This window comes from Perognathus longimembris, chromosome 20 (genome assembly GCF_023159225.1).
Source record: "Perognathus longimembris pacificus isolate PPM17 chromosome 20, ASM2315922v1, whole genome shotgun sequence".
Taxonomy (NCBI): domain Eukaryota; kingdom Metazoa; phylum Chordata; class Mammalia; order Rodentia; family Heteromyidae; genus Perognathus; species Perognathus longimembris.
The window spans coordinates 24,865,602-24,890,964 of NC_063180.1; the positions used below are offsets into that span (position 1 = coordinate 24,865,602).

Below are 25,363 nucleotides of genomic sequence, written 5' to 3' on the forward strand. Positions count from 1 at the left end.
ACTACACACCAGGCACATAGTAGGTAGCCATTTCCTCTCGTGTTCTCCAGCACACATGCCTTCTTACTTTTTCAATACCCAGGGCTTAATGTCTCTAAACCAGACCTCATCACCTGTCTGGAGCAAGGAAAAGAGCGCTGGACATGGAGAAAAAAGGAACCATCAGGAAAAACTATAGGTAAGTGGAAATGAACTAAACAACAACTGCAAAATTCACATGGAATGGATAAGGAAGACAGGACACAGAGAATGGGATTGCAACTTTCTACTAAACTGGAAATGTTAGTAGTGAGTTTTTTTCTTTGGGCAGGCCTGGGAATTGAACTCAGGGCCTGAGTGATGTCCTTCAGCCTCTTTTGTTCAAGTCCACTGTGCTAACTTTAGAGCCCGAGCTCCCTTTCTGGTTTTTAGTTGGGTTATTGGACACAAAGAATCTCACAGACTTTGTCCTGAGGCCAATTTTCAACCACAATCCTCAAAGCTCAGCCTCCTGAAAGCTAGGATGATAGGCATGAGTTAACAGGGTCTTTTTCTTGCTTTCTCAGATGAGCAGTCTGCAGACATGATGTCCCCACGTAATGCATGTGGGAGAACCTTCAGGAAATTATCTTCCCTAGCTCTGCACCAGACAATCCACTGTGAAAAGCAACCCTATGAATGTAAAGAATGCCAGAAAACTTTTCGCTACTCCTCGGACTTGGAGAAGCATCAACGAATCCACACAGGGGAGAAACCTTTCAAGTGTCAGCAGTGTGGTCAGTGCTTTAACCAGCTGTCCAATTGCAGAAAACATTTCAGAATTCACACAGGAGAGAGACCCTACAAGTGCAAGGTATGTGGCAAATCCTTTGCATGGAATTCAGATTTTCAGAAACACCACAGAATTCATGCAGAAGAGAAATGCTACCAGTGCAAAGATTGTGACAAGTCATTTAGACATGTCTCCAGTCTGAAGGTACACGAGAGAACACACACTGGGGAGAGGCCATTCCCATGTCTTGTATGTGGCAAAGCTTTTCAAATATGTTCACATCTAAAAAGGCACCAACTGATCCACACACAAGAAAAATATCACAGATGCAGTGCATGTGACAAATTGTTCACGTGGCGTGGGAATCTGATCAGACACCAGCAAATTCACACTGGAGAGAAACCTTATGAGTGCAAACACTGTGGTAAGACCTTCTGTTCTATATCCAAATTGAAAGAACATGGCAGGACACACACAGGAGAGAAGCCCTACACATGTGAACAGTGCCACAAATCTTTCAAATACAGCTCAAACCTCAGAGATCACCAGAGAATCCACACTGGGGAGAAACCTTATGAATGCAAACACTGTGGTAAGACATTCCAGACTAACTCCAAGTTAAAACGTCATGGGAGGAAACACACTGAAGAGAAGTACTACACCTGTGAGCAGTGCCACAAATCCTTCAAATATGAATCCAGCCTCAGAGCTCACCAGAGAAGCCACACTGGGGAAAGACCCTACAAATGCCATTCATGTAGCAAATCATTTATACAGAGTTCACACCTGAGGACTCATGAGAAAATCCACGTGCCAACGAAACCCTAAAAGTTCAAGGAATAAGGAATGGCCTTTCCACACTACTCAAGCCAAAAGAAACACAAAGGAAGCCACACTGGAAGAAAACAGAGAAAACAGAAAAGAGAGAATTCAGAAAAGTATCCAACTAAGCCTGGGCATTACAATGAGCACAGAAACTAGGAAGGAGAGAAGACAGAAAGGAAGGGGATGGATGACATCAGTAAACCACTGCTCCAGTTGGCTAAAACACAAGAATCCGTACACATAGCTCAAGTATGGATGGCACTATGGATTAGCAAACATGAGATTCTGGGTTTGCACTCCAGGAAATGAAGGAAAGAAGGGGAGGCTCAGATTTGGAGGGGGCATGTCTACAGTGGTGGAATGTTTGCCCAGCAAGTTTGAGCCTTATGTTCAAAAGTAACCCTACACAAAGAATGGACTTGGCCAGGCCCTGGTGGCTCACACTTGGACTCCCAGCTGCTCAGGAAGCTGAGATCTGAAGACCACGGTGTGAAGACAGGCAGGGCAGGAAGGTCCATGAGACTCTTATCTCCAATTAATCATGAATAAAAGTGACCAGAAATACAGCAATGGCTCAAGTGGTAGAACTCCATCTTGAAGCAAAAGAAGTTCAAGGATATTGCCCAGGCTACAAGATGAAGAAGGAAAGGAAATGGTCAATGTTTAAGGAGACAAACTAGCCTGACCCTGGAAGAATGGATACATATTTCAAGTAGGAAATTTTACAATGTCCAATAAGATTTGTTTGGGGATGATAAATACATAATTTCAAGCATCAGTAAACAGTGAAGAATTTCTCTTTGAAAGAGTGTAAGTATATTACAAACCTGCAGTTCCTAATGTAAATCTGGGGTCACTGAGTTCTAAGTGCATGGGTAAGAAGGATTTTTAATCACACTTAATTGCAAGGATTTTCGTGAATGTATAATTGTGTTTTAATCTGTATATACCAGGTGTACAGATGTTTAATTTATAGTGATTCATTTTATTACTTAGTTCCCTTTACTAGGGAGTGGATTTTACCATTTGAAGTCTGAATGTCAATAAATGAATGGTTAACCTAGCACTCAACTCTCATTTATCTCTTTGTTGACAATGTTAGGGAACCAAGAGTCAGCCAGGGCCTTACCCCTGGTATGAGACCGCCCCCTCGAAAATGAGTGCCCCCCATAATAAGGCCTCCATTATCCTGGTTCTTTGCTGGAAGAAGTGTGATTGAGATAGGCAGAAATTCTCCCCATCACAATGAGAGTCTCCATGGACAAACAAACCCAACACCACTGCAGAGACACAGTGCAGGTGCCCCTGGCCTGTAGGCCTAGGCTCTGGGGTCAGGTGAGGCCCAGCAGTGCTGCTCTGGATCTGAAGTCTCCATCTGCACCAGGAAAGCCTCCATGCTGACCCAGCTCCAGGGAGAAGGGAGACGGGCAGCAGCAGGGCCTCTGGTCACACACAAGTCACAGGCCCACTGAACACAGACATCTTGCTGAATTCAGGAGGATTTGAGGCCAGTGGCCAACATGGGCTCAGTGCAGCAGCTCTGCTGACGAGGAAGCACCCACCTCACTGGAGAAGATCCACACTCTCATCCTCAAAGGTTCCTGTGCACCACGCTGGTTGGATGAAGTCGATGCCTCTTGCTGAATGGTGGGCAAATTCAGGGCCTCTATTCCATGTGCATAGGAGTTCAAGGACCACTAATACTCCATGGAACCACTGATATGGCTAAGTGTTTATACGCCAACTAATATTTCATGTGCATATGTAGTCATGGGAGTACTAATACTCCATGTACCAATGTGATCATATGACCATGTACCTTGAAGGGAGTGTTGAGGTAGGGACAGAAGGAGCACCGTCTACTCCTTGAGTTCCAGCTCCAGCACAAGCACAAACCAAATACTGTTAAATCTTTGTGGCCCACAATGCTCCTAGCATTTGAATCCAAGAGCTCTTTTTTTTTTTTTTTTGCCAGTTCTGGGCCTTGGACTCAGGGCCCAAGCACTGTCCCTGGCTTCATTTTGCTCAAGACTAGCAAGCTACCACTTAAGCCTCAGCGCAACCTGTGCCTGCTTTCTATAAATGTGTAGCTTGGGAATCGAACCCAGGGCTTCATGCATAGTAGGTGAGCACTCTTGCCACTAGACCATATTCCAAGCCCTCCAAGACCGCTTACAGGGGAAAACAGGCTCCTGTTGACCACTGAGACCCCACTTAGCCACTGTAGAGTTGCATTTTGGGAAAGACTGAAGGAGCTATTCCAGTTCCCTGCATTCCATATGCTACAGTGCATTTCTCAGAGGCAATGGGTCAGAAGCTATTAGATCTGTGAAGCATTGCATGCGAGGAAAGTCTCAGGGAAAGCCTCTGGTTGGATGAATTTCTCATTGGACTCTATTTCCCAGAGGCCTATGGGGCCAACACCAATAGTCTGTGGACTATTGCAAGCTGGGAGAGGATGAGTTTAGAAGGCCAGCCTTCATGATTGATGCTGTGGGGAGTGTCATGGGGCGGACCGGGTGGGGAAGCGTGGAGAGGATGGGGTGTCAGCATAGGGTGGATGGGACAGAGTGACGTGGATTGGTTGGAACATACTTAGTGGCCATCTTCTCTCCTGCTCTCAGCAGACATGTCACTCAATTTTGGCAATGCCCAGTCCTTAATGTCTGTAAACCAGTCCTAATTACCTGTCTTTAACAAGATGAGAGCTTAGAAAGGGAGAGGAATGGAAATGTCAGGGAAATGTAAGTTAAAATGAACAAAACCTCATTCCAAGAAAACACTGAAAATATTGGTGGTGATTGGTTTTTTATTTTGCCAGACCATCAACTTAAAGTAGGGGCCTGGGTGCTGTCCCTGAGCCTCTTGTACTCAAGGCTAGAGCTCTAGTACTTGAACCACACAGCTCCATTTCTAGATTTGAGGTATGTTACCGGAGGCTAAGTTTCTCACAGACTTTCCTGCCCAGGCCGACATTGAACCATGATTCTCAGCACTCAGACTCCTGAGTAGCTAGGATGACAGGTGTGAGCCATAAGGCTTCTCTTTTCTTAATGTTTCATTTGGGGATTCTGCAGAGATGGTCCTCACGGAATGCATGTTATGGAAACTTCAGGAATGTCTCCAGTCTCACTGTTTACGAGAACATCCACTGAGAAAAGCAATCACTCCAGGGAGAATCCTCACTCATGCAGACACCGTCAGGCATCTCTTCAGCCTCAAACAACAGGGGAAAACCTACCCTAGTAAGAATGTCTTCAAATGTGAGCAGTGCCACAAATTCTTCAAATACATGTCCAGCCCTAGAAGACACCAGAGAAGCCACCCTGTGGACATCTTTACAAATGCCACACATGTGTCAAATCATTTAAGTCATCCTCTTCAAGGTCTGCAGGGAGAGCCACTAGCACCAAGGAAGGAAGGGGGACAGGTCAGAAGGGCAGTGACAAAGGAGAGAGCTTGGGCCAAAGCCCAGTGGAGAGCAGAGACTGGGCAGGGCCAGAAGGAAAGGAGGTTTAAAGGACCAGTGATTGGATGCTCAAAAAGGTAGGTGTGGCCTTAAAGAGGCTAGACTAGGGAAAAGACCCAGGCTTGGGCTGCTTACACAGAGTGGGCTGGGAAGAATCTGATTTGGCAAGGAGGCAGGCCTAGGAAAGAGAGGAATTGGACAGAACTTTGCCTGGGGTATACTGGCAAAAGGGATGAAGCCTTGGCAGACCCCAGGCCTCCCAGTGGCCACTGGCCTGAAGCAAGGATGCTAAAGTGGGGCTCAAGTTGAGGGTCAGAGTCAGGGTGCTGAACTGCAAGTTTAGGGTGTAGAGGGGACAGGCAATCACTTGGCCTGGAGGGGCTGGGGCAGTGTTTCTATGGGTTGGGCCAGGTCCCTGATGGGCTGTACTGGGCTCTGAGGGGTGAGGTCCAGGTGTTGGAGGGAGGCAAGAGCGAATTTATGGGAAGGACCAGGTATCTAGGGACTAGGGTGATGAGAGGTAGAGGCAAGATTATGATGGCAGAGAGAGGGTGATATGGAAAAGGCCAGGAAAATAGAGGAGACCCGGATGACAGGGAATGAGGCAGGGTGGTGAGGGGAAGTACCAGCTTGATGGGGGAAACTTAGGGTGCTGAGGGGTGGGATCAGTGTGATGTGGGTGGGGCCAGCATGCTGAGGAACAGGGCCTGGAACCAGGCCCAGCCTGTGCTCTTGGCTTCTTCTCAGACTCTGGGTGTTTTCCTAGGGGTTGTAGGTCAGACCTCCCAGGAAGAAGACCCAGGCTCCTCAGCCTGGCAAAGGAGATCTCACTGCAGATCATGATGCACCAATGCACAAAGGAGGTGAAGCCATTGTCATCTTGGCAAGGAGTGTGGCAAACAGTATCTCAGGGAAACTTTAGGAAAATAAATTTGCCCAATAGGGCTGGGAATATGACCTAGTGGCAAGAGCGCTTGCCTCCTACACATGAAGCTCTTGGTTTGATTCCCCAGCACCACATATATGGAAAACGGACAAGAGGGGCGCTGTGGCTCAGGTGGCAGAGTGCTAGCCTTGAGCAAAGGGAAGCCAGGGACAGTGCTCAGGCCCTGAGTGCAAGGCCCAGGACTGGCCAAAAAAATATAAATAAATAAATAAATAAATAAATAAATAAATAAATAAATAAATAAATTTGCCCAATATAGGGAGTAATGCATTGTGTGCAGAGAAGTGGTAGCCAGGAAGACTGGTGTTGGGTCATTTCCTTTAAAAAAAAAAAAGTGCTGGATTTCAATAGATAATATACATGTTATTGACTTAAGATGATGCTTTCCTTCCAGGACACTGTAGAGACAAACACGCAAACACATGAACCTTGCTATCACCTCAGGGACTTCTTCCTTGAGGGTATCTCACGTCATCCTTCAATATTTAAAATCACCACCACCCAAAAAATAATCACCACAAAGCATTCAGAACTGACATTGCCTGCTGTCTAAACTAATATTACTAGTTTAATAGGATCACTGGACTCTGGTGGGTCACTGCTTTCCTCCTAGATCCTCAGAAGGCTGAGATCAGAGGACTGTGGTTCCATGACACCCTAGGTTGACAGAATCCTCTGAAACACTTATCTGCCATTAACTAAAAATAAAGGGAGAGGTAGAGTTGTGGGTGATGAGCAAAGAAGGTGAGCAAGTGCACAGGGCCTGCAGTTGGAGCCCAGATATTGGCAGACACAAACGCCAAATGATTCGAAAAGCTTATTGGACACAAAGGAAAAAGTGACATTGTCTACTAAGAAATGCTCTTATTCACTGACTTCTGAAATGGTCAGGCCTCAGAATAACACCTTCACAGTAACAATACACTTACATTATTTCAAAAATTATTATAAAGGCTCTTGTTCTTTAAATTCTTTACCCAAGTTCAGATAACTGTGGCCATCCACAGCGCCCTGTGCACAGCCAATTAAAATTCTTCCAATTCTCCCACTGAAAGGTAGGTCCACTTCTGGTGCCAAAAGAGCACACTTGGCCTAATGTACCCCTGGTGGGTGTGCCTAGGAGACATGATGCACAAGCCCAACCAACCCTGCTAAGGCCATGCACAAGGCTGAATGGCAGGATTATCCAGACTTCCAACTTCCACACCTCCTAACTCTGCACCCCCAGCAGCCCCCAGACCCCTTCACATGTGGGTGTGGAAAGGCAGCTGAGGAGGTTTTGCCAATGACTTAAAAGCAGACCCTACAGAGCAAGGAGTGGTTGATTAAGCTCATCTGAGGGAAGCAGGACACCCACGGAGGGAGGAAGAAGAGGAGGAAGTGATGGCTGCTTCCCAGGAAACACCGGCCCAGGTCAGGGTCAAATCCCAACTTCCTCCTGGAATGTCACATGGTTCAATATGCATGGGGTTGTAGAAGTGTCTCTGGGGATGGAGCTCTGTGCAGAGTGAAAGCATCAGATACATATAGGAGTCCTACTCTTAGACAAGAAAGGAAAAGGAGAGTACTGGAAAACTGGTGTTTCCACTTCTGCTCCATGCATGATGAGCATCTTCCATGGACTTTCCCTTCTGCTTCTCTTATTCCCACATCAAGCCAACTGTTAGAGATACTTCTCTCTGCTGAGGAGAGCATTCTCACAATTCTGTCATCCTCCTCCACTTCTCTCTGGACAGATTCTCACCAGGAATCACTCCCTCTCACGACTACAAAGTGTGTCAGCAGGCTGTGAGCTCTGAACATGGGACTGGCATTGCAGGATGCTGTTGCAGTGCATCTTGGTTCTTCACCACCCATGGAGAAGGAAATGGGTGGTGATAGTTTCATCCCCGGTGAGGATTTCCATTAATGCCCTTAGAGAATTGGGCGCCATGCCTCACACCTGTAATCCTTGCTCCTCAGAATCTGAGGATCAGGCCAGACCAGAAAATCTGTGAGATTTTTTTCTTGCTGTTATCATTTGTTGTGACCTTGAACTGAAAGCCTTGGTGAGTTCTCTAAGCCCTTTTGCTCGAAATTAGTGCTCAACCAATTTGGAGGACAGCTCCAATGGCTGTGAATTTAGGATTAGTGTCTCATGGGGACTCTTTCTGCCCAGGTCTCAGTCTCCTGAGTAGCAAGTACTACAGGCATGAGCCACCAGTGCCCAGCACAGTAGCGTGTTATATCCAATTCATCACCAAATGAGAAACAGTAAACCTGTAGCTCAAGTGGTGGAGCACTAACTTCAACAAAACAACTCAATGACAGTACCCAGGCCATGAGTTCAAGCCCCAGATTTAGCACTCATTTTTAAAAGGGCTGGGGAAGCTTTGAAACCAAAAGGCACCTGTTGCTTAAAATAGCTCAGAAAATGAAGAGGATTTAGAAGATGTCTGATTTCTCAGATGCTAAGTGTAAAAACACTGAGACTTACAGGAATTTGTGTAAAATAGAAATCAAGTGTGGCTGGAAACCGGCTTTAAATTCATTATTAATGAGTGGATTCAGGTGATAGAGATCATTCTATTTCTTTGATCTCCAATGTCAGGGCCATGACAATCTTAGCTGATCATTACTTTATACACTGGGATGATGAGTCTGGGCCAAATACCCTCCACATAGATATCCATGGTTATTTGTCTCTTTGCCAGTAATAAGTAGCCAGCAGACAGCTTCTACTGTGATGTGTGTTAACCTTCAATACAGAAGACCAGCTCCCATGCTCATTCCTTTCTCTTCTCTGGGCCCTGGTGTGGGGAGGAGGGCTCTCACCTGTGCTTGATGGAGATGAACTTCCCTGACAGGTGCAGATCTGAAAGCATCTCTCCACTCTGCATGTTTCATTTCATTGTATACTTGGTTACATCTTTGAGTTTTCAGAAATTAATAACAAGAGACATAGTTAAAAGCTATCTCTATATTTTTAAATCCTAATAAATAGCATAGTGCCTATAATATACCAGAAGTTTTAGCACTTATTTTGTTGTTATCATTGTTCTGTTCTCTACAATGTATTTTAATACAAGTTAAGTGTAGGTAAGGTCATATACAATTCGTTACAATTCTCTGCCATATCTCATGGACTTCCCTACCATGGTTGATTTTAGCCATGTTTCTAAATATTCTGAGTAGGTAAGATAGCAGTTGTGAGCTTTCTGAATATACCTTCTTTCCTCAGCGACTCATCATTCAACAGTATGTTGTTCAGGATCCCTGTGTTGAAATATTATTTGTAGTTTCTTTTCAATTCTAGTTTTAATCCATTCTGGTCTGATAGAATACAGAGAATATTTCAATATTTTTCTACATAACAAGCCTGTTTCTATGTCCCAAAATATGATCCATTTTGGACAAAGTTTTATGAGCTGCTGAGAAAAATGGTTTTCTGTGGTTTGTAGATAAAATGCTCCACAGTAAACTGTTTCTTGGAACCCCCAGTAAATGTGGAAGATGTTACCCAATCCATTAATCATTTTCAACAAAATCCACTGGTGACCTTGAGGAAACTCTTCACTTATGGCTAGGCAAATGTCTGCTTTTGGACCTGGAAGAGTGATATCACCAGAGACTTTTTTTTGTCCCTATAGGGCTTGAACTTAAAGCTTGGGCACTGTCCCAGAGCACTTTCACTCAAGGCTGGTGCTCTACCACTTTGAGGCACAGCTTCACTTCCAATGATCTGGTGGTTCATTGGAGGTAATAGTTAATGGACTTCACTGCCTGGACTAGCTTTGAACCACCTCCCTCATACCTCGGTCTTCTGAGTAGCTAGGATTACAGTTGTGAAACACCAGTTCCTAGCTCAAAGAAACCTTTTTAAACATACCATGCAAATCCAAATTAAACCTTTTAAAAGGAATCAAATCAAAAGTTGGACAATACTTACTGCAGTACATTGTAAAATGTGAGGTATATATATGCATACACACATATACACATACATATATTTATATATATACACATACACACACATTGGACTAAGAGATTCCATGTCAAAACAATAGACTCCTAGTGCTGTGTGACATAAAATATAGTAATCAAAAAACAAATTCTTGGGCTGGGGATATAGCCTAGTGGCAAGAGTGCCTGCCTCAGATACACGAGGCCCTAGGTTCGATTCCCCAGCACCACATATACAGAAAACGGCCAGAAGCGGCGCTGTGGCTCAAGTGGCAGAGTGCTAGCCTTGAGCGGGAAGAAGCCAGGGACAGTGCTCAGGCCCTGAGTCCAAGGCCCAGGACTGGCCAAAAAAAAAAAAAAAAATTCTTATCTTGATACCATAATTTTATATCATATATACAATTTCATCTTGTTCTCATTTCTTATTCTATTCTTATTATATTGTGTACAATGGTTTTGAGAATGTGATACCATATTTTCATGTGCTCAGTTATACCCATGGGAAACCAAGAACTTTGAAAGTGTGTATTTAGGGCTGGGGATATGGCCTAGTGGCAAGAGTGCTTGCATCTATACATGAAGCACAGGGTTCGATTCCCCAGCACCACATATACAGAAAATGGCCAGAAGTGGCGCTGTGGCTCAAGTAGCAGAGTGCTAGCCTTGAGCAAGAAGAAGCCAGCGACAGTGCTCAGGCCCTGACTCCAAGCCCTAGGACTGGCCAAAAAAAAAAAAGAAAGAAAGTGTGTATTTAAAAATCACAAGTTTTGCTCAACTATAGCAGAACCATAACCTTACTTTTCTCAGTTTCCCATACCACATATAGAAACTTACTCAAGTTCAAATGCTCACATGTGATCTTTTGTCTTTTTCTTCCTGGGGACAGTTGACATTTGAGGACGTAGCCATGGAGTTCTCCCAGGATGAGTGGCGGTGGCTGACCCCGGCTCAGCGGACTCTGTACAGGGAGGTCATGCTGGACAACTACAAGAACCTGCTGTCTGTGGGTAAGGAGCTTCTGTCCCACTTCTAGTTCATTCTCAGAATTCCCTTGCAGAATATTTCATATCAGGCCCATCTTTGCTGAGTACTGGTGGCTCCTGCCTGTAATCCCAGCTATTCAAAAGGCTGAGATCTGAGGATCGTGCCTCAAGCCAGTCCAGGAATGAAAGTCTATCAGCCTCTCCTCTGTAATTAACCACCAGAAGCCATCTGTGGAGCTGTAGCTCAAATGGGACAGTACTAGCCTTGAGCACAAAAAACTGATCACAAAAAAAGAGAGTGTAACCAGGCCCTGAGGTGAAGACCCAGGATATTCCAAAAGTAAAAGAAAAAATAAAAGCGGTGCCTGCTTAGTGCAAGTGCATCTCAGATAACCTCATTTTGAAAAATCCTGACAATGGGTAGCTGTAACACACACACACACACACACACACACACACACACACACCACACCACCCCCCACATACACACACACACACACACACACACACACACACACACACACTTGTCAACCAGGAACTGGTGGCTGACACCTGTACTCCTGGCTAATGAAGAGGCTGAGATCTAAAGACTTGGCTTAAAGCCTGCCTAGACAGAAAAGTTGGTCTCCCTATTATCTCCAAATAACCCCATAGAAAGTAGAAGTGCAGTTGTGACTCAAAGTGGTAGAGTGCTAACTTTCACTGAAACAGCTCAGGGACAGAACACAGTTCTAGAGATCAACCACAAAACCAATAAAAAGGAAGAAATAAAAGAAAATAACACTTGTATAACTTCTGATCGTGGGTTTTTTGTTTGTTTCTATCTTTCTTTCTTTCTTTCTTTTTTGCCAGTCCTTGGCCTTGGATTCCAGGTGTAAGCACTGTTCCTGGGTTCTTCTTGCTCTAGGCTAGCACTCTACCACTCGAGGCACAGTGCCCGTTCTACCTTTTTCTATACGTGTGGTACAGAGGAATTAACACCAGCGTTTCATGTATGGGAGGCAATCACTCTAACACTAGGCCAAAACCACCGACCTTCCTTCCACTTTTGAAGGTAAATGAATGCTACAATTTATTTTGGCGTGTGTGTGTGTGTGTGTGTGTGTGTGTGTCCTTATGTACGTATATGCCTTGCACTCTCAGAAGATTTGCTTTCTTGTGGATGTTCTTTACCAAAAATCCATATGACAATCTTGCTGGATAATTAGAGGTGTAGTTTTACAGACTTTTCTCCACCGGCTGGCTGTCACCTCTGATTATTCTGTTCTCAATCCACTGAGAAGGGAAGCTTACAGGCATGAGCCACTGGCACCCAGCTTGCGTGCCCATCAGAGCTGAGTGGGAATGCCAGCAATTCAGTGACATAGGACACTGCGTCCCACAGCTCAGCAGCTCCAGGTCAACCTGCACATTTGACTTACTGGCAGCAGGATGCTGAAAACTGTGGGTGGAAATTGCACATAGGACCTGGTTACCACAAATGGCCAGTCTGTAGCTACACTCCAGGTGCATACAAACTGGCCATATACTCTTGTGGACTCCAGTGCAAATATCTTCCTACTTTTTCAATGCCCAGGTTTTGATGTCTCCAAACCAGACCTCATCACATATCTGGAGCAATGAAAAGAGCCCTGAAGACAAAAGAGAAAGCAACCATCAGGAAAAACTATAGATAAGTAGAAATGAACTGAACAGCATCCCAAGAACACACGTCCAAAGGGAAGTTAAACAGGAAGCAGAAATTGGGATTGCAATATTTTCCTAACCAAGAAATGTCTGTTGTGGGTTTTTTCCTTGGCCAGGCCTGGGAAGTGATCTCAGGGCCAGTGTCAAGTCCTTGAGCCTCTTGTGCTCAAGGCTAGTTCTCTAGCTCCTGAGCCATAGCTCCCCTTCTACTTTTTTAGTGGCTTAATGGACACAAAGAACCTTGCAGACTTTCATCATTGGGCTGACTTTCAACCCCAATCCTCAGATCTCAGCCTCCTGACTGGCTTGAATGACAGGCGTGAGCTATAAGTTTCTTTTTCTTGCTTTCTCAGATGAGCAGTCTGCAGAGACACAGTACCCAGGGAAGGCATGTAGGAGAAACTTCAGGAAACTCTCTGCCCTCACTCTGTACCAGAGAATCCAGTGTGAAAAGCAACCCTATGAATGTAAAGACTGTGGGAAAACAATTTGCCCAGAACTCTGTGTTCCGGAAGCATCAGCAAATCTACACTAGGGAGAAACTTTTCAAGGGTCTGCACTGTGGCGAGTGTTTTCAGTATCTGTCCAGTAGTAGGAGACATTTCCGAGGTCACATGAGAGAGAATCCCTACTGGTGCCAGGTGTGTGGCAAATCCTTTAGATGGAATTCAGATCTTCAGACACACAAGAGAATCCATGCTGCAGAGAAACCCTACCAGGGTAAAGATTGTGACAAGTTATTTAGACATGTCTCCACGCTGATGGCACATGAGAGAACACACACAGGAGAGAGGCCATTCCCATGTCTTGTATGTGGCAAAGCCTTTCCAAAATGTTTACATCTTAAAAAACACCAAATGCTCCTCACAGGAGAAAAACCCCACAGCTGCAATGCATGTGACATATCCTTCACACTGCATGGGGATCTGATCAGACACCAGCGAATCCACACTGGAGAGAGACCTTACCAGTGTCCCCACTGTGACAAAGCCTTTAAACTTATCTCAACATCTAAGCAACACTAGAGAACCCACACCAGGGAGAGACCTTATGAGTGCAAAGTGTACAGCAAGACCTTCTGGTCTGTCAAGAACCTGAAAAAACATGGCAGGACACACACGGGAGAGAAACCCTACACATGTGAACAGTGCCACAAATCCTTCACATCCAGCTCCACCCTTAGGATACACCAGAGAAACCACACCGGGAGAAAGCTCATGAGTGTAAACACTGTGGTATGACTTTCTGCTATATCTCCAACCGGAAAGAACATGGGAGGACACACACTAGAGAGAAAACCTACACATGTGAACAGTGCCACAAATCTTTTCAAAAACAGCTCCACCCTCAGAGTTGACCAGAGAGGCCACACTGGGAACAGACCCTACAAAAGCCATTCATGTGGCAAATCATTTATACAGAGTTCACACTTGAGGAGACATGAGAAAATCCACAATCCATTGGAACCCTAACATTCAGAAAATGAGGGATGGTCTTTCCACACTACTCAAGCTGGAAGAAACACAGAGGAAGCCACAGTGAATGAAACCTACAAACATTGAGAATTCAGAAAAGCCTCCTGCCACACCCCTGGCATTAGAGTCCAGCACACACACTATGAAGGAGAAAAGACAGACAGGAAGGAGATGGAGCACATCACCTGACCCCTCTCCAGTTGGCTAAAACACAAGAATCTATACAGAAGGTCAAGTGTGGACAGCAATATGAATTGACAGACATGAGATTCTGAGTTACAATGCCAAGAAACCAAGAGAAGAGGGGAACTCGGATTTGGGGGGCATTTCTTCAGTAGTGGAATGTTAACGTAGAAAATTTGAGCCTTTAGATCAAAAGTAACCCAACAAAAACAATGGACTTGGCCAGGCCCTGGACTTGGTGGCTCCCATTTGCAATCTGAGCTGCCCAGGAAGCTGAGATCTGAGGATGGCGGTGTGAAGACAGGTGGGCAGGAAGGCCCATGAGACTCTTATGTCCAATTAATCATGAATAAAAGAAAACAGAAGGATGATAATGGCTCAAGTGGTGGAACTGCATCCTTGAGCAAAAGAAGTTCCAGTATAGTCCACAGGACACGAGATGAAGAAGTGAAGGAAATTGTCAATGTTTAATTAATGAAAAAAACTAGCCTGAACATGGACACATTGATGCCTATTTCAAGTAGGAATGGTTAGAATATTCAAAAATATTTGTTGTGGAATAATAAATATTTTCAGTCACCAGTTAAGAGTGAAAAAAATTCTATTTCTAGAACTAAATGTATCTCAAATCTGCAGTTGCTCAGGTAAATCTCGGGGCACTGAGTTTTAAGGTCAAGGGATGAAAAGGTTTAATTAACCAGTTTCATCAGGTGTAATTTGTGAATATATAATCTGTTTTAATGAGGTACCACACAACAAATATACAGATACTTAATTTGTTGTGATTCATTTTATTACCTAATTCCCTTTACTAGGGAGAGGCTTTTAAAGTTGGATGTCTGAATGTCAATAAATGCACTGTGAACCTAGCAGGGATCTCTAGTTTATCTCTATTCTCAAATTGCTAGAGAACAAAGAGGCAGCCAGGGTCTGCCATGATAAGATGTCTCCCCAAGATTCTGGGGTCCCCTATAATGAAGCCTTTAAATCTCTTGGTCCAGGGCTGAAAGATGTGTGACTGAGAAGATCCACACTCATCCTGAAAGGGCATCTTGTCTTCCCCTACAGTGGCTGTAGCAGGGGTTCCTGTGCACTGACGTGCCTCAGTGTTCATTGGCCCACTGATATTGCATGTTCACATGGGACCATGGGACCAGCTAACTGGAGTGGATGGTCAGGCTGAGACAGAAGGAGCAGCACAGAGTCCCTGAGTTCAAGCCCCAAGACCAGTACACACAAAAAATTGTTAAATCTTTCTGCGCAGCCAATCTCTCAGCATTTGTGGGCCAGAGAAAGAACTCTTCAGAGGGGACCAGAGGCTCCTGGGGACCATGGAGTCCCATAGGCCACTGTTGCGCTGCATGCTGGGAAAACCTGAGGGAAGCTCCTGGTTCCAGGAATCTCTGCTCATTGGACTCTATTTCAAAGAGGCCTCTGGGGTGAACCCTTTCATTCTGCGAGCACTGCATGCTGGGAGAGGATGAATTCCAGAAGGCAGCGGCCTTGCCTGGTGGATGGGCTCGGGGCTCGGGGCTGGGGGTTGGTGAGGGCGGTGGAGTGGTCAGGTCTGGACTGGTGGCCTGGGGTACATGGGGCAGGGCAGGTGGAGGATTGGGGGCCTGGACCCTGATGTTCCTGATTCTTCCAGCAGTATCAGCATGGGAGGCACTGGGGGGGTGGGCACAGGGACCCTACCTGGGAAGCCCAGGCAACACTGTGAAGGGCAGAACTGGGAGGACAGCAGAGGAGGTCATTTAAGGGAGGAAGTGTGAGCAGGGAGGGCAGCCACACCTTTCAGAGCTAGAGTTGAACAAACAGGGTGAAGGTGGAAATCCCTCGATGGGTGTGGCCCCACCATCAGCCAGCACAGGTAGCCCTGACCCACACTCCAGGAGCTGTTATAAAGTTATCTTATAACACGTGAGAAATTAGGCGTCTTGAAAGGAACTTCACAGTGTCCAAGAAACTGACTTTCTCAGTGAATAGCCACCGCTGCCTTCTTCTTTTTTTTCTTTGCTACTGCTGAGACTTGAACTCAGGACCTGGGCAGTATCCCTGGGCTTCTTTTGCTAATGGATAGCACACTACCACTTTTAGCATAGATGGACATGAAGAATAACACTGGTTTTGCATCATTGTACTTAGACCATGTGCTGCATATTTGAATCTTTTGGAGTTTTTCTTAGACATATTTACTTGTACCCAAACATTAGCAGTTTGGGTTTAAAGCCTGGGTTTTTGTTTTTTATTTTGGCTTCGAGTCTGGTGATTGGAGTAAGGATTGCCTCCAGGCTGTTCACTGTGATTCCACCCACAGTATGCCGGGATCAGTTTAACACAAGACTTAAAGTAAGTTAAAAAACGTAGTCAAAAGCAATTAATTTTGAAACCAGGATACCAGTTTGGGTGTTTGTTTTTTTTTACATATTTTACTGAGAAACAGTTGTGTACAAGCTTTGGGGCACGCTTAGAATTTTTTTTTAATTGGCCAGGTAAGTTTTCTGAAATTCCACTGGCAAAATGACATTACTTTGCCCATATTTTAGAACCATGTGGTCAGTTAGGAAACAAAAAGTTTTCCAGGAAATAAAAATTTTCACAGATTATATGGCAAGGAAACAGAGAATCCACATTTTGAGAAACCAGTTCAGCTCCAATGGGGAGCTGAAGTGGGATGCCAGGAGCAGAGCAGGTCCAGGAGATGGGAGACAGGACATGTACAGAACAGACACCTGGCATGGTGTAATGGCGGAAGAATCATGGCTGCTTGTCTGAAAACTCGAGCCCAGGTCAAGGTCAGATCCTGCTACCTCTTGGAATGTCCCAGGGTTAAACCAGGATGGTGGTTGGAGGCCTGGATTAGGTGGTAGAGCTCAGGCCTAGAATCGAAAGCATCAGATAGGAGTTCCAGTCCTGCTCTAAGACAAAAAAAAAAAGTATAATAGAAGACTGTAAAGTGCTGACTTCTCTACTTCTGTCTCTTTGCCTTACCAGCATATCCCATGGACTTTTTCTTCTCCTTTTCTTCTTTCCTGATCAAGCCTAATCCCTGCTGAGAAGAAAGTCCTTCCCATGCTGTCCTCCTCCTCTCCCTTCTATCTGGACAGTCCTTCCAGGAATTGCTCACTCACATGACTGCAAAGTGCTTCAGAAATCAGTGAGCTCCAAACATGGGAAAGGCATTTTAAGGTGCTGTTTGGACTGGAACTAGGTCCTCCGACAGCAGTGGAGAAGGAATGGTGTGGTGGGAGTTTCATCCTGCATGAGAATTCAGACTAATGCCTTGCAGAACAGGGAATCGTGGCTCACAACTGTACTCCTTGCTCCTCTGGAAGCTGAGATCTGAGGATCATGGTTCAAAGCCAGAACAGCCAAGAAAAGCTGTGAGATGTTTTGTGTTTGTTAATTGTGAACTTGAATTCAGAGTCTGGGTGCTGTCTCTGAGCTATTTTTCTCAAGGTGAGTCTTTAGCTACTTTGAGCCACTGCACCAATGCTGGTTTTGAGTGGTTCATTGAAGAGTAGAGTCTCACCAGGACTTTTTCTGCCAGGGTGGCTTGGAACTCTGATCCTCAGATCACAGCCTCAAGAGCAGTGAGGATTACGAGCACTAGCATCGGGCACTGGCAAGTTACACTGTTATCTCTAATTCACTTTTTTTTTTTTTTTTTTTTTTTTTTTTTTGGCCAGTCCTGGGCCTTGGACTCAGGGCCTGAGCACTGTCCCTGGCTTCTTCCCGCTCAAGGCTAGCACTCTGCCACTTGAGCCACAGCGCCACTTGTGGCCATTTTCTGTATATGTGGTGCTGGGGAATCGAACCTAGGGCCTCGTGTATCCGAGGCAGGCACTATTGCCACTAGGCTATATCCCCAGCCAGTTATCTCTAATTCACAACCAACCACTAGAAGTGAAGCTGTGGCTCAAGTGGTCCTGCACTAGACTTCAGCAAAAACCCTCAATGACAGTACCCAAGCCATGAGTTCAGACCCCAAAATTGGCATTCACAAAAGTAAACAATCAAACAGACACAGCCTTAGAAAGAAAATGGCCAACCTTGCCTGAAAATTGAGACCCACAGGTATTTGGAGAATATAGAAAGCAGGTGTGGCTTGAATCCTGCTTTAATCAGTGGATTCAGGTGAAAGTTGTTCCAGTTTCTTTGATCTCTAATGTCAGGGCAATGACAATGTTTCCTGTTAATAACTTTATTCACTGGGATGCTGAGGCTGGCCAAAAGAACATCAGTATAGATATCTATGGTTAATTTGCTCTTTGTCACTAATAAGTAGCAGGCAGAGGGCTTAGGGAGTTATGTACATTATCCATGAATACAGAAGCCCAGCTTCCCCCCTCATCCTCTGTTGGGGAGGAGGGCTTTCACTTGTGCTTGCCAGAGTTGGATTGCCCTGACAGGTGCAGATCTGAAAGGGGCTCTCAGTTTGGCAGGTTTTCATTACATTCTATACTTGGTCATGTCTTTATTTTTTCTGAAAATAAAACAAAACCATAGAGATAATACCTCTCTACATACCTCTCCTAACACATAGGAGAGAGCATATAATACATTCATTTTATCATTGTTCCTGACTCTACAATGTCATTTAATATAAGTTAAGTTTTTGCCAGAACTCTGTGTTCCGAAGCATCAGCAAATCTACACTAGGGAGACATTTTTCGAGTGTCTGGAGTGTGGCAAGTGTTTTAAGTATCTGGGCACTTGAGGCCCTGCCGCAAGGTCTTTGGCAGCCCATTACCTGGTGGGTGGGTGGGACTCCACCTCCAAGAGTTTTTGGAACCTTGATGGAACGAGGTTGGCCCTTTCTAAATTCAATTCTATTGTCACCACATGGTCAATGCTAGAGAAAACATAGGATTTAGCCAACAACAAGCAGAATTTAACTGAATCTCCAAGCTTAACAAACATCAATAACAAGAGCAGAAACCTTCCTCTGTGTCTTTCAAACATTACCTTTGGAAGCCGGTACCAGCCACTCCTATATAACAGCCAGGCAGGTAGGCAGAATATATGTACAGAGAGAGAGAGAGAGAGAGAGAGAGAGAGAGAGAGAGAGAGAGAGAGATCCATCTGCCTGAGTGCTCATAGAAGTTATGTAAGTCCTATACAATATCAGAGGTCCCATGTCACATAAAGGGGCCAAATGGAGTTCCAAATTTGGGGTCAAATTTGATTGCATGAGGCTAAGGATTGGGCTCAAACTTGAGCAGCTTTCCTGAAGCATTTTAGACTGTCGCCCACCTGATGAGTGACCAGCAGAGCTGAACTAGAGGTAACCCACCTCGTCCCAGTGGGGCTCTGTTCAGTTGACTTCAAAATGGAGTCAACTGTGAGGGAAGAAACAGCAATGGAGTCATCACCCACAAATGCTGATTCCCTTGACCTACCTAGCCCTGTGACTAATGGTCCCTGGGAGTGGGGCTCGGAACTTCGTGCCAAGATTTTGTTGTTGTTGTTGTTGTTGTTGTTGTTGTTGTTTTTATGGCTCTGAAGCCTCTGCCCTATAACTCCAGGGAAAATCGGATCAGAGCCCCTGGTAAAATGATCACATACCCTGGTTGGAAGTTCAAATCTGACCTTGTTGTGGTGGATGGAAGTAGAGTACTCAGTCAGAGGTAGTTACCTCGGGGTTCCTCTGAGGGACTTAGGGATAGCAAAATAGATTACGGGCGCAGCTTGGACCCCCCCAGAAATGGTGGAGTAAATCAACCGGGGCCTATCCTCAGTTTCCATACCAATGAAAGGAAATGTCTCTGACATCCCAAAAAACCATACGGAGATAATCACAGACAGGAGAAGATGGTTTATTAGTGGGGCCACAGCTCCCACGGGAGAGGGAGCTACATAGCTTCTGCACCTTATCCAGGTGGCAGCTTCTCTCTGTGGCTAAAGGGAAAGTAGGTAAGTCTTAATAATGAGTAGGAGTGAGTGAGTAGGTATGGGTGAATCTGGGGGCTAAAGGGAAGAGCTGAGGACCTGAAGCAGGGACAATGCTAACATTAATATTGTTAATAGTTGGCTGTGGCTGAGAGGGACTGACTTCAACTCCCTATGCGTGGGAAAGTAAAACATTTCTATTCAAGCTCAATTATGTTGGCAAGGCCATGGGTACATTTTAAGTAATGACTCAAAGTATCCTAGCGCCATTGACTTATGGCTACCTAAATTACTTAGATTGTATTGATATTTCATCTAGGCTTTACAGATCCTCCTCAGTAACTAGGATGACAAGAGTCAGCCACTGACACGAGCTGCTATTTTATTTATAATGACAGAGTTTCAACAATAATTTCCATGACTCCATAGGGAACTATCTAACACAGAAAGTTAAAAGAAAAGAACCAAGATGGAATTAGTTAACACATGTTAGAACAGTTTAACCAGTTTATCGTTCAAAGTGACACAACCAGCATTTACTGAAGTATATTCCATGGTGGAATATGACACAGTGAAAAAAGGATTATGTCAAAATCTAACATTTCAACTTTTCATATAATTTAATGTACAATTACAAAGAGGCAGCAAGCACACGCGCGCGCACACACACACACACACACACACACACACAGATATAATTGAGCCCAAACAGGGGTGGTTGTGGTGGTTTCATCCCTGCATATTGTTGATTAAAACAACCAAGCACATGAAATTATCTCTCACCTCAAGGATTTCTTACATGAAGTGGAATTGTCATCATAGAAAATTTAAAATCTGTACCCCAAAAAAATGATCACAAGAAACACTCCGAATTTGCAATCATCTGCTGAATAATCTCATATTACTAGTTTAGTAAAATCACTGGACACTAGAGGGTCACTCGTTTATTCCTGGCTCTTAAGAAAACTGAGATTTGATGTCTACAGTTCAATGTGACCCTGGACTGAGAGCATTATCTGAAAGAATTATCTGCAAATGACTAGCAAGTAAGCTAGAAGTGGAGCTGTGGCTGATGAGCAAAGATGAGCAGGAGCAGAAGACCTTGTGCTCGGCCCAATACTGACACCTGCAAACAGCAATTCTTTCAACAAGCTTACTGAAAGTAAAAGAAAAAGTGACACTGTGCAAAGAGAAATTTACTCAAAACCTGATTTCTGAAATGGCCATCTCTCGGGACAACATCTTCTTAATAAGATTAAATATATATTACTGAACATTAATATAAAGAAATTTGTTCTTTGTATTCTTTCTCTCCATATCAGGAAACTATCACCATCTTCAGTGTCTCATGCACAGCAAGTTAAAATTCTTCCATTTCCGGCACTGAAATCCAGGTCCCCTGGTTGTACAGAGAGGGGCAGAGCTCTCCTCACTTCCTCCTGGTGTTTGTGGCCAGGGAGAGGGGATGGCCACGCCCAACAAATCCAGCTGTTAGCAGGCAAAGCAGGCCTAATAGTATTTTGATTCCAGACTTTCAAACTTCCACACATTCTGACTCAGCAAGCCCAGAAGTCTTTAAACTCACAGTGGGAAAGAGTTACAACAAGAACACTAGTCGGCAACCCTGAAACACCCATGCCTAGCTCAACCCTGGCTGCCGAAAATGTCCTCTCACTTCTGATTCCTTATCCCTGCCCCAGGCTTCCCAAGCTGCCCTCCTGGCTGCTGGGATACCATGGTTTCTCCAGGCTCCTCATGTGCCTGGTCACTTACTGATTCTCTCCAGTGGAAATAGATGACACTAATCTACCCATCCGCTGCCTGGCAGAGCATCAGTGCCCTGGTCCTGACTGCCTGAGGGCGGGAGCCAGGCCTCTAGATGTGGGTGTGTGGCTTCCTGGTCTCCCCTCAGTCTCCATTTCAGCCTCTTCACAGTCTTCAGTTCCAAGCTCCTCATTGCCAATGCATATGGGGACAGAACAGGATGGGGAGACCTTTGCCGCCCAGCGGCAGCAGGCTCAGCTGCGTGTGGGTGTGGTAGGGCAGGTGAGGAGGTTTTGCCAGTGTCTTAAAGGCAGACCCTACAGAGCAAGGAGTGGTTAGTGAGCTCATCTCTGACCAGAGCAGAAACATGAGGAAGGAGGAGGAAGAGGAAGAAATAATGGCTGCTTCCCTGGAAACTCCAGCCCAGGTCAAGGTCAGATCCTGCTCCCTCTTGTAATGTCACAGGGCTAAACCTGGATGGGGGTTGGAGGCCTGGATCAGGTGGTAGAGCTCAGACCAAGGAGTGAAAGCATCAGATAGGAGTTCCAGTCCTGCTCTAAGACAAAAAAATGTATAATAGGACTGTAAAACGCTGACTTCTCTACTTCTGTCTCTGCCTGATGAGCATTTCCCACGGACTTTCTCTTCTGCTTTTCTTCTTTCCTCATCAAGCTGAATCCTTAGAGAATCTTCTCGCTACTGAGGAGAAAGTCCTCCCCATTCTGTCCGCCTCCTCTCACTTCTATCTGGACAGAGTCTCTCCAGGAATTGCTCACTCAAGCGAGTGCAAAGTGTTTCAGCAAGCAGTGAGTTCCAAACATGGGAAAGGCATTTTAAGGTGCTGTTTGGACTGGAACTAGGTCCTCCGACAGCAGTGGAGAAGGAATGGTGTGGTGGGAGTTTCATCCTGCATGAGAATTCAACTAATGCCTTGCAAAACAGGGGATCATGGCTCACAACCGTATGCCTTGCTCCTCTGGAAGCTGAGATCTGAGGATCATGGTTCAAAGCCAGAACAGCCAGGGAACTGTCTGAGACGATTTTTGTTCATTACTTGTGAACTTGAATTCAAAGCCTCAGAGCTGTCTCTGAGCTATTTTTCTCAAGGTGAGTCCTGAGCTACTTTGAGCCACAGTGCCAATGCTGGTTTTGAGTGGTTCATTGAAGAGTAGAGTCTCACCAGGACTTTTTCTGCCCAGGTGGCTTGGAACTCTGATCCTCAGATCACAGCCTCAAGAGTAGCGAGGATTATGAGCACTAGTGTCAGGCACTGGCAAGTTACACTGTTATCTCTAATTCACAACCAACCGTAAGAAGTGAAGCTTTCACTCACGTGGTAAGCACTAGACTTCAACAAAAACCCTCAATGATGGTACCCAAGCCATGACTTCAGACTCAAAAATTGGCATTCACAAAAGTAAACAATCAAACAAACACAGCCTTGGAAGGAAAAGGGCCAACCTTTCTTGAAAATTGAGACATAGTTATTTGGAGAGTATAGAATTCAGGTGTGGCTTGAATCCTGCTTTACATCAATTATTAATCAGTGGATTCAGGTGACAGAACTTTCAATTCCTTCTATCTCTACTGTGAGGGCAATGACACGGTTGCTTGTTAATAGCTTTATTCACTGGGATGCTGAGTAATTTTGCTCTTTGTCACTAATAAGTAGCAGGGAGAGGGGTTAAGGAGTAATGTCCATTAACCATGAATAAAAAAGCCCAGCTTCCCTCCTCATCGGCTATTGTGGGGAGGAGGGCTTGCACTTCTGCTGCCGGAGATGGATTGCCCTGACAGGTGCAGATCTGAAAGGGGCTTTCACTTCCACAGGTTTTCATTTCATTCTATACTTGCTCACATCTTTATTTTTTCTGAAAATAAACAAAACCATGGAGTTAAAAGCTCTCTACATACCTCTCCTAATACATAGGAGAGAGCATATAATACACTTGAAATAATGGCACGTACATTCATTTTATCATTGTTCCTGATTCTACAATGTCATTTAATATAATTTAAGTTTTATTAAGTGTTTATACAAAGAGGTTACAATTCTCTGCAATGTCTCATGGATTTCCCTGCCCAGGCTGGTTTCAACCAGGACCCTAAACCTTTTGAGTCGCTAAGATAACACTGTTGAGCTTGGTGAATTTTCTTTCTTCATTCAGCAATATTTCGTTCTGTCTTCCTGAGTGGAATGTTTTGTGTGGTTTCTTTAAACTCTAGTATTAATATCCATTCTGATCTGACAGACTACAGAGAATATTGCAATAGTATATATGTACTAATACATGTCCAAAAATATGATCTGTTTTGGGGAAGTTTTAGCAGCTGCTGAGAAAAATGCTATCATGTGGTTTGTAGGTAAAATGCTCTGCAGAAAACACTTTGCAGGAACACCCAGAATTGTGGAAGACGCTATGGAGTCCATAAATTCTTTTCAACAAAAGCTACCAGGAAAGTTGACCAAACTTTACTTTTTGCTAAGAGAAAAGATGTGTGCTTTTGGACCCAGAACACTGACATTACTGGACACTTATTTTTGTTATCAATGGTAGGGATTGAACCCAGGGCCTGAGCACTGTCCTTGGCTTCTTTTGGCACAGGCTAGAATTCTACCACTTGAGCCACAGCACCACTTCAGGCTTTTCTGTTTATGTGGTGCTGAGGAATCAAACTGTTCATGCATGCAAGGGAAGTACTCTACATCTAAGCCGGATTCTCAGCCCCTAGAGACCGTTTAAAATGCACCATATATATCCATACTAAAGATCATAAAAGAATCAAAATCTAAAGTGGGACAATATTTAGTTCATTGTACATTGTAGAGTGTGAGGCGTATATATGTGTACATACACATATACATTTATAAATATATCTACATATAACGTAGATGTATATAAACAAACTTAGATGAGAAGATTCCATGTAAGAACAATACACAGCTTATTCTGTATGAAAAAAACATAGTAATCAAAAAACACATCCTTATGGTGATGTCTTTTATATATCATATGTAAAATTTCAACTTATTTTTTAATATTATTTTATTCTTACCATATTGTGTACAATTATTTTGGGAATGACATACCATAGTTTCATGTGTCTAGGTTATACTTCTGAAAATTCCACTAAGATTGAAAGTGTGTTTTGAAAATCACTCACTTTTCATATCTGAAGTAGAACAGTTACCTTAGGTCTCTCAGTTTCTTGACCAGGAATTGGCAGTTGCCCACAGACAAATGCTCACATTGTTATCTTTTGTCTTTTCCATCATGGGGACAGTTGACATTTGAGGACATGGCTGTGGAGTTCACACAGGACCAGTGGCGGTGCCTGACCCCGGCTCAGCGAGCTCTGTACAGGGAAGTCATGCTGGACAACTACAGGAACCTGCTGTCCGTGGGTGAGGAGCTTCTGTCCCACTTCTAGTTCATTCTCAGAAAT

At 44.5% G+C, this 25,363-nt stretch overlaps 1 protein-coding gene and 1 long non-coding RNA gene across 2 annotated transcripts in view; both read left to right on the top strand.

Annotated features, from left to right (window-relative positions):
* Nucleotides 1-13,137, top strand: part of LOC125368127 (zinc finger protein 420-like) — a 77,430-nt gene extending 64,293 nt beyond the window's left edge. Inside the window, exons 12-14 of the mRNA XM_048368982.1 lie at nt 546-832; nt 10,820-10,940; nt 12,956-13,137. Coding sequence (XP_048224939.1) covers nt 546-832; nt 10,820-10,940; nt 12,956-13,137 — 590 coding nt within the window. The remainder of the gene's footprint in view (nt 1-545; nt 833-10,819; nt 10,941-12,955) is intronic.
* Nucleotides 13,138-14,543: 1,406 nt separating this feature from the next.
* LOC125339071 overlaps nt 14,544-25,363 on the top strand; it is a 21,345-nt gene continuing 10,525 nt past the window's right edge. Inside the window, exon 1 of the long non-coding RNA XR_007208396.1 lies at nt 14,544-14,554. This is a non-coding gene — a long non-coding RNA (uncharacterized LOC125339071). The remainder of the gene's footprint in view (nt 14,555-25,363) is intronic.